At 34.2% G+C, this 10,388-nt stretch overlaps 1 protein-coding gene across 1 annotated transcript; it reads right to left on the reverse strand.

Moving 5' to 3' along the window:
- On the reverse strand, positions 215-562 carry LOC110257684 (DPH3 homolog). Its single transcript, XM_021079850.1, has one exon. The coding sequence runs from the start codon at positions 560-562 to the stop codon at positions 296-298; it is 267 nt and encodes an 88-aa protein (XP_020935509.1). The 3' UTR covers positions 215-295.

The raw sequence follows: 10,388 nt of genomic DNA on the forward strand, positions 1-10,388 counted from the left end.
AAGCAACAAAACTGAGGGAAAGAAAGCACTGATTTGAAACTATCTTCTTTTAAGTGTGGATGGAAAATTAAGAACACTTCCAATTTTAAAGTTCTAAGCACAAAACCTGGGTATGTCATGTGGTGAACTTGCTTCTTCAATTGGAGATGAACCCAGCCGCCAATGGAAAGAATCCACACGCTAATGAACAGCAAACTACAAAATGATGGTCCACATGAAGCCAGTGACTCTGCATTTGATTCTTCCACCTTGGCTCATTCCCAAAAGTTCAGGCTTTGAAGTCCTGAAGTCTTCTTTAGCATTTAACTAGTTCTTTGTTGGTGGAAGGGGCTGGGACTGTCTCTCCACGAGTAAACTGATCTTTGTCATAAATCACTTTAATAATGAGTGAGCAGCTAGGGCACGTTGCCACGTCTTCCCCATTCTCCAAATCTTCCTTGGTGATGCAGAAGTTATCCCCACAGGGGCAGGGGTAGAAGTACGTCTCGGAGCCCTCGTCATATTGGAAGTCCTCGATCTCCACTTCATCGTGAAACACCGCGATTGTCAATGGGACGAGCATTAGTCTGTCACCTCCGCTGTCCGACCCAGGCCAGGGCCGGTCCCAACTTCTCCGGCGCCGGCCCAGCCGGCGTCGTCACCGCCCCTTTCCCCGGTGCAGGAATAGAATAGATCTTTCTATCTACCTGGATATAGTAGAATAAACCAAATTTGTATGTTGGCCTTGCCAGAAAGATATTTTTAATGACATATTTTTATTACATAATAACTGTGCTTAATATGTAGAAATAGTACTATAAATGCATTTTGGGAAATTAATCTATTTTCTCTGTGAGTTATAATCTCAGTCTTACAGGTAGAAAAACATGTCACTTCCTGGAAGGCTGAGAACATTATCAGACACTGAAGAAGTTGAAGAAAGATATTTACAGATATTTCATTTGAAACTCAGAAAAGGACCACTCTTTTGTTCATGACTCCAAGAAGAAGAAATGATAGTGATAGTAATATATAAATGTAGTGTTAATGATAGTTATATATAAATAAACAAATGAATATATCTTGCAATATAGAAATGATCCTAGCATGTAGCCATGGATGTTTATATTAAAGATCCAGAATACATTTAAACCTTTGACCTGGACCATAGCTGCTTTTCAAAAGTTATGTAAGCCCCTAGATTTGTTGACTGTAAACAAGGAGATTTATGTGGTTTTGAAACAGGATGGAAGGGGGCAGGGCCCGACCTTTAAAAGAATGACATAGCCCTTGCAGATATATGACAAAAACTTGTTAGAACCAACTAGGTCCAAGATGGCAGATGATTCAACTTTCAGTAGACCTTGAGCCTCATTATATACTTAAACTTAATGCATTAGCATGCTGAATGACATTATGACAGGCATTATGACAGTTCTGAGGTCACCATAAAGGCCAAAAATGGGTTGTGGCCCATTTCCTGGAAATCCTGCCAATTCCCCGAAATAGTTGGAATAATTCTCCCACTCATTAGCCTATGAAATTGTTACCAGAAAGTTGTTACTGGAATCTGAGTTCTTTTCAAGGAGCCAAAGAATGAACTTTGCAAATACACAGGCAGCAAACAAGCAAAAGTCTTTACTACAAGAAAGCAAAAACTCCCATGATAGACACTGGGATGGGAGGAGTCCTCCTCTCTATTGCTATTTAGCAGTTTTATCTCTAAAAATGGGAGTACCATTTTGGCATCCATATATCAGTTCTTTTTCCCATTGGCCTTGCCCAATTTACCTATATCAGTAGTTGTCCAATAGGTGTCTTAGAGGTAGATATGCCCAGTAAGTTTTATGGTTTCTTTGTTCTTCTCTTTCCTAAAGTGTGAGTGGCCATTCCTCTCATTCCTTTTCTATCAGTTGAGAAGATTAATGTCCACCTGAAGGTAAAACAAATATACTCCCTACAGTAAACAAGGCCTGGGGGGATGTTACTCTCTGGAACCACTGACATTAAGCAATGACCATATCAAAGAATACATCAAAGCCCATGTTCCCACACCAACTACATGAATTATTATTCTGCCTCAAAACCACCCAGTCCATAAAAATTTTCCACCCTATATTTTGGTGCCTCTCACCTCTCGCCTTCTTAGATGGCCCACACTTTGTCTATCTCTCTCAATAAATCTACTTCTTGCTTATCACTTTTTTTCTCATTGAATTCTTTCTGTGCTGAGGCATAAAGAACCTGAAATTCAATAAGTCCAGTAGTAGGTTCAGTAGTGATTTTAATTAAAAAAACAAACAAACAGTGGTTTCAAGTCCCAGTCTAGGTATTGGTCAGGTTTGAGTACCAGTAGTATGGGTTCAAGTCCCAATCTGAGTTGTGCGATTTTAGCTTTATTGCCCCTGTGTAAATTAAAAAAGCCAAATATAGCAAAGTATTACAATAGAAAGGCACAAGATAAAATATGTATCACTAGAGAGCTTTGCTTGGAAGTTTTTCCCTAACATAGGAAGCTAATTTAAAGAAATAAAATCATCAGGTGCATAATATTACTTGCATTTGTAAGTACAAATACATTGTATAAATTAACTCAATGCTTAAGTTTCCATAATATGCTTGAAATTTAAAACTTGACCAAGCTATTAGTTAATAATATTAACACAAAACACAATGAAATAGATCATTTATTTGTGAAGGCAAATCTTAAATTATCACCTTGGTCAAAAAGAGTGATACAGAAAAACAATTGCCCCAACCTTGAGCTGGGACAGATTTTTGTGACTAATGTGATTAGCTGCTTCTAGGATGAAATTAACATTCCAGATAAAATGCTTGTAGATTTTAATGAGCTTAAGGCCCCCTTTTGGGAATCCCACAGGGTTGACTATCAGCCTCTAGTTGAACCCAATGAACTTTAACCAGTTTTACAAAGAATCTAATGCTCTGGGACTAGCTTTATTTTCATTTTTAAATTTTAGTTTAACAATTTTTTTATTCTACATCATTTTCCTACTGGAGCAAAATCTTCTAATATGCCTGTTTTGAGATTTCTTTCTTTATGGAAAATTTAAGGTGAACTTTGACATCTTCTTACAGTTTATTTGTTGAGAAAAACTCATATATGAACAATAAGGAGTGTTAATACTCTTCAACACTGGTGAGGATTATTATCTATACTCAAAATTTTAAAGATGAGCACATAATGGAAATACAAAATTGTGCATTAACTTAAGCTCTGTACTTTTTTTCTTTTTAGGACCACAACTGTGGCATATGAAATTTCCCAGGCTAGGGGGTAAATTAGAGCTGCAGCTACAGGCCTATGCCACAATCACGGCGACACAAGATCTGAGGCACATCTTTGACTACTTACACTGCAGTCTGTGGCAATGCCAGATCCTAACCCACTGAGAGAGGCCAGGCATCAAGCCCTCACCCTCATGGATACTAGTCAGGTTCTTAACCCACGGAGCCACATTGGGAACTCCTAAACTTGGCATGTAATATCCAACATCTCCATTTTACTCACAGATGGTAAAATATACACACAATATGTTTTTTATAACTTTTCCAAACAACTCACCATCCTATTAAAACCTATTAAAGCTCTCTATCTGTTATTAATATTAAAAGAGAAAGAGATCACACACACCACAAGCAATGGAAAAAACAATTACTCACCCAAATTTTTCATTGATGCTAGCCTTAGACAAAAATTGAAAGTTCAGAAAGGAGATAATAACAGTGAATATAATATAAAGGTATGGTAGGGCATAATAGCTAAAATGATCATACTTTTGTTATCTAACTAATTAATTCTCATGTACTTTGAGAGAAGTATCATCATCCAATGTAACTTTCACTCTTCCTTCTTTGATTTATTTAACTTTACCATCCACCATTTCTAACCAAATAAATGAGTAGCAATAGTATGAAAACTAGCCAATAAATCCTTCAAGAGGGAAAGTAAATAAGACTTTAGAACCAATAATTTCCAAGGAAAAGCATAATTTAAAACCACAAGGAACACTGATACAATGTGCTAATAGAAGAAGAAATAGTGGAGGCATAATCTCCATGTAAATCTTCATTCCATAGAGTGCCTTCAGATAAAATAACAACTCTGTTTTGCTGGACATGAATACATTTTGGATTTAAGATTAAATTTTTGGGTTTTGTATTGGTATAGGAAAAAAATTTGAAGAAAACATTTGAATGTTTTAGTCATTAAGATAATTTTTAAAAAATTCAAATAATATTTGAACAGATGGATAAGACTTTAACTTGGTTAAATATTAAAGAAAATTTGTTGTATTTAAAATTTTGACAAATTATCTCCTTGAGTAAAGTCTAGTCAGGCTCCTCTGAACCATCTTCTCATCTAGACCTTGATTTTTGTGTTTCCGTAGTTGTCTCTTCATTGCCCAATTTTAGCAAGAATTCTGCTAAAATAGTTTAGCCAGAATTCCCCAACCCCAATATCTGATCACCCTTAATATTTATTCTTTAATAATTCAATGAACTTTATTATATTTACAGTTGTACTACCACAATGACAACCTAGTCTTAGAACATTTCCATTCCAAACCCCCAGTCACTCGCAATATTTACTTGGGTTCCTCATCTTATGCTATCCCTCAGGTAATGTCTGACCACCCTAACTTACCTTAGCAAGAATCCTCTCAGGTCAGTTTTTCCAGAATCCTCCCCCTATCCCTGATTTTCCCTTTTAATAACTTTCAATTTACTGACACTCCCAACATGTTCCTTGGCTATAAAATTTTTACTTTTTCTTGTTTTATTCAGAGTTCAGCCCAATTTTTTTCCTGTATTACAAAATTTCTTTGTAGTATTGCAGTGGTTTTCCAAAATATATTCTGCCTTATTCTTTAGCAAGTATTATATATACTTTTTTCTTTAATATTATTTCTGGGAAAGGAATGAAAAAATAATGTAAAATAATTTAGCACAGTCAAACAATTGCAAAATTTAAAAATGTAGTTAAGAAAAAAGTAGTCAGTAACAGCCTAGGAAGGTGGTTTTGCAAATCCATATCTGAAGAAACAATTAAGTTTAATCTTTAGAAGACTGGCTGTGAGCCTGACATCTTTGCATAGTATAGGCTTCTCGCCATAGCAATTATATCTTTTTTAAAAATCTCAGTGAATCTCAATTGAGTAATGAGTAAAAATCAAGTCCTGCATTGAGCTAGACTCCTCTAAATCAATATACCACCTCAGTGTAATGGAATGAGAACTCCAAATCACTTGGGACAAGAAAGTTTTTCTAATTTTTAAATTATTTATTTATTTATTTTTTATTTTTTTGCTTTTTAGGGCTGCACCCATGGCATATGGAGGTTCCTCAGCTAGAGGTTGAATCAGAGCTTGCCTATGTCACAGCCACAGCAATGTGGGATCCCAGCTGCATCTGCAACCTACACCAAAGATCATGGCAGTGCTGGGTCCTTAACCCACTGAGCGAGGCCAGGGATCAAACACACAAGCTCATGGTTACTAGTCAGATTCGTTTCCTCTGTGCCACAATGGGAACTCCTCCAAAAATTGTTTTTCTGTTTGTTTCTAACTTTCTAACCCTGGGGTAAATTTGAAATTAAGAATAGATATATAAAATTCATATTTAGGTCTTAAATTTAATATTTTGGTCTTAAGTTTAGAAAGAGTGTACACATGGTTTATTTGAAGAATAAATTCAAATTAAAGTTGTGAAATTGAGTACTATATTTAGTTTGGTATTTTTATTTCAAAGTTATGAGAATATTACTAAATCGTATACTAGTATATTTGAGAGAACTTTACATACACCATATTTGTAAGTTTATTACATTTATTTAATTAAATAATAAAGATTGTTTTTGTATTAGATAGTTGAAGCACATGAACATAAAGACAAATTATCTTCATGAGCATTAATATTTCTTGACAAAACTCCACATAGGACAAATTATCTTTTTTTTTTTATGGCCACACCTGTTGAGTTTTTTCTTTCTGTGTCTGCATCACAGAGTTGTTATTTCACCCGAAGACACTCTATGGAATGAAGTTTTATGTGGAAATTATGCCTCCACTATTTCTTCTTCCATTAGAACATTGTATCAGTGTTCCTGGGTTAGGGGTCTAATCAGAGCCTCAGCTGCAGGCCTACACCATAGTCCCAGCAACACAAGATCTGAGCTGTGTCTGTGACCTATACCTCAGCTTGTGGCAAGGCTGGATCCTTAATCCACTGAGTGAGGCCAGGGATCAGACCCATATCCTCATGGACACTATGTCGTATTCTTAATCTTCTGAGCCACAATGGGAAGTCCAGGACAAATTCTTTAAGCTCAAAATTCATTTTAGAAAAAGTGAAAATAATATTTATGTATTATATGTGTATATATAAAAATAATATATATATATGCATTTCTGAGTAACCACATTAACATCCATTTATTTTAAAACCACACCACTTCCCATTAAATACACAGAGTTACTTAAATAGTTATCATCACTTATAAAGTCTCAACCAAAGTTGGCATTTATATTTTTATTAATTACCCTTTAATATGAAAGTTTACCTGCTCTCCTGTAGATATTATAAATTATATACTGAGGACTACAATTACAAGTAAAATATACATAATAAAATATCTAATTCTTATATCCTTCATTATCTAAATGAAGATCAACACCACAGAAGAAAAGAAAAATAATACATATAACACATTCTAGGTAAAACATCAAAAAATTTTATAATCTAGAAAAATGCTAATACTCTGGAAGGAGAACTTCATGCAATGTATAATAACCAACTAAATGCAAAGATGATTTGATCACATGGTTTTCAAAACTTGTGGCATTCGTGTACATTTAAAGCCCATAAATCTAAATTTGTCTTTGAAAATAGCAGTAAAATCCTCATAAACTAAAGTTTTAGGCTAGATTTTGAAAGAGATTGCATTTAATATGTAGATCACTTTGGATAGTATCAGCATTTTAACAATATTAAATTCTCAAATCCATGAACACAGATCACTTTCCTTTTATTTTTGTCTTAATTTATTTTACCATTGATTTGGAGTTTTCAGTGTAAAAGTTTTTCACCCCCTTAAGTTTGTTCTAAGTAGTCTATTATTTTGGTACCATTATAAAAGAGGTTGTTTTCTTTAAGTTTCCTGAATCTGAATATCCATTTCACTCTTTAGATTTGGGAAGTCTTCAGCCACTATTTTTTAAATAGCCTTCTATTTTTTTCTTTACTCTTCCTGAGACTATCATAATGCATATCATATTTGTTTTGTGGTATCTTGTAATTCCTCTATGCTTTCTTCACTTTTCTTTATTCTTTTTTCTTCTCCTATGACTAATTTTAAATCTACTCTCTTTGAGTTCACTGATTCTTTCTCTACTTCATCAAATCTGTTGTTGAATCCTTCTAATGAATTTTACATTTTTGTTATTGTATTCTTTAGCTCTAGAGTTTCTGCTTGCTTTTTTTATAATTGCTATCCCTTTCTTGATATTCTTATTTTCTTTATTCATCATTTTCCTGATTTCTTTTAGTTGTTTGTGCCTTCTTCTAACTCACTAATCTCATTAATATAATCCTTTTGAATTACTTTTCAGCCAATACACACGGTTTTCATTTTATTATGGTCAGCTACTTCAGATTCATTTTATTCTTTTGATTGTGTCATGTTTTCTCTGATTCTTTGTGGTTCCTGTAGCTTTGTTTTGGTTTCTTCAATATTTCAGAAACAGCCAATTTTTGCAGTCTTTAGGGACTTGCTTTGACTAGGAAAGAACTTCACCAATCAGCCTGGCAAGTGATTCTGTTCTTTTGTTCCTGTCTCTAGAATCCAGTCTTTTTATTTCAGTAGCTCTTAATCTTGCCCCCTATGGGTCTCTGACAGTTTCATTAGTTCTCCCTGTGAGAGGAGACTGAAACCAGTCCCTTAGGTGGTACATTAAAAGCCACAGATGTTGGAGGTATACTACACTCTTGTTTCCCTCTGAAGGAAGGGCTTCCATTATACACTTCCCCCCAGTCTTACAGATCTGTGCTGGCCACTGTGAGTCTCCTACCCCTTTTTGTATATTCCCACCTGTCCCAAGCATCTAGACTATGATTCCTTCAGAATTTCATGTGAAGTGGGGCACAAACCAGAACTTCATGGTGTGGACTGGATGAAACAGAAAGGCCAAGGGTGTTAGAATCATACACCATTTCTCACTCTCTCCTGGAGTACAAGCCTCAGTTCCATACCTTTTCCTGCCATGGTTAGCCTCCTGCCTATTTTCCTTTGTTTCTAACTGCTTATGGTGTCTGAACTATGCATTTATTTTTCACGGTTCCATATGAAGTGAGACAGAAGCTAAACCCTCATGTTAGCCAAATACACTGAATAGGCAGATATTTGATATTTATCCCACTTTCTTTATTTCCCTCAGGGAGAAATCTCACTCCAAGGTAATCTCTATAGAAGCTGTTCTAGGTAGGCTTGGGGAAGTGGCTGATGGTGAAGTGAAATTGCTCTTACACATTTAATTGCAGATATTTTTGGTTTTGTGCTTTTCTGGGGTGCTAAATTTATTAACTGGATTCTGGACTTCCAATACATGTATTTTAGTTCTTATTTCATTGTCAAAACAGTTATTCTTTGGGGAAATGAGGACTGAGACTTCGTATTCCACAGTCTTCCTAACCCATACTCTGTCTTTTTAAATGAAGAAACTGAGATTCAAAAAGAGATTAATCTTGTAGCTAATAAATTTCATAGGAGAAATTAGACCAAAATTTCCTGACAGTTGACTATTTATTTGATTATCTCACATTTAATCTCTCAGGAACTCAGCTTTTACAAGTTTAGAAATGGAGTAGTAAAACTTTCTTCATCATCTTGATAAAGTTACAATAACAGTCAAAAGAAATAACATATATGAAAAAATTCCATTAAAAATTCCATTAAATATTGCTGAATACAAATGTAAGCTATTATTTTATAAAAGTTAAAGTGAATATTTGTTAATAATTAAATGATCAGTAATATCATAGTGAAATAAAGCATTAATTCATATTTTTTAAATTATATGATAGATCTCTGGAATGTGATAGTGTAGTGATATAAATTGTGGACTATAGCATTTCTAGGCAAATATGCCCTATCCACACCTTTGAGGAGATATAGCCATTTAGTTGATTATATCATTTCCAATTTAAGATTAGTTATCTAACCAAAGGGCAAGGCAAATAATCCATTGGCTAGGCTTATTCCCAACACCCAACACCTCTCCTGTCCATGCACACACCTCAATTAAAGTGAATCAATTCAAATTTCTCTCCTGTAATTTGAAGTAAGAAAATCAAAGAACATAAGGCAGTTAACATCAGTAACTAAAACTGAAAGTTCATGATACACACAAAGGCTAGGAAAAAATGCATAAAAGAAAAATTTAGCCTCTGCCAGAAGAAAGTTTTATTCATGATACAATTACATTCGCAGGTCTATTTCCACTCATAATCAACATACCTTAATCATTCCCCTTTTTTCTTTGCTTTTTTTTAAGAGGGCTGAGAGATAATCTTTAATTTTTCATTCAGAAACACCTAACTTTCAATCTGGGACAGGAATTGTTTTATTCATGTAAAAGTTTTATTCATATTTAAATAAGGTTCAGTTTCTACCTCCCAACACATGACTATATAGGATTCTATAGACATCCTCAAATATGTTTTAACTCATTTTACCCATCAAAGAAAGGAAATCACTTTGCTAAAAATTAAGGGAACTATTTTGAAATCATGAAATTGGATGAATTAACAAATAATAACAGAGTAACCCACTGGATTCTCCTCATGGATATTACTTAGATGTTAGAAAGATGTCCAATTTTTACTGTATGTAGAGTAATTGACTTAATAACCAATGGAAGCAATGAGAATAATACATAACAATGAAGTAAGATCTTCTCTGGTGCATCTCTTATTAAATTTAAGACATTGGCATTATTGTCTGTCTTACATATTACTTTCATGACTTGAATAATATGAGTCTATTCCTGAGAGATAGGTCTGTTTTTGTCGTTCTGACAGAATTATAATTCTAAATCTCCAAGATTCAGAGCCAAATAATGGACCACAGAAACAGGATTGGGAAAGCACTGCCTTCTGATTCTTCTTGAGATGATCTTGTGTTTTCCTATGCACATGTGTTGCTTTCTCTTGTTTTCCTTGGCCATCACAATATCCCCTTATAACATGACACTGAATTATTTTAAAAAAGGAAGAAAATCAATTTCTATTACTAAAGAGCTAAATGATATTGGCCATATTATAAAACTTCCCTGTACTTCATATTTTTATATATGTAAATGAAGAGACTAAAGTTAATGATCTATGTTTAA

This window comes from Sus scrofa, chromosome X (genome assembly GCF_000003025.6).
Source record: "Sus scrofa isolate TJ Tabasco breed Duroc chromosome X, Sscrofa11.1, whole genome shotgun sequence".
Classification (NCBI taxonomy): domain Eukaryota; kingdom Metazoa; phylum Chordata; class Mammalia; order Artiodactyla; family Suidae; genus Sus; species Sus scrofa.

Excerpts from the sequence above, each read along its gene's own strand:
- LOC110257684 (XM_021079850.1), bottom strand. The coding sequence starts at position 562 with ATGCTCGTCCCATTGACAATCGCGGTGTTTCACGATGAAGTGGAGATC.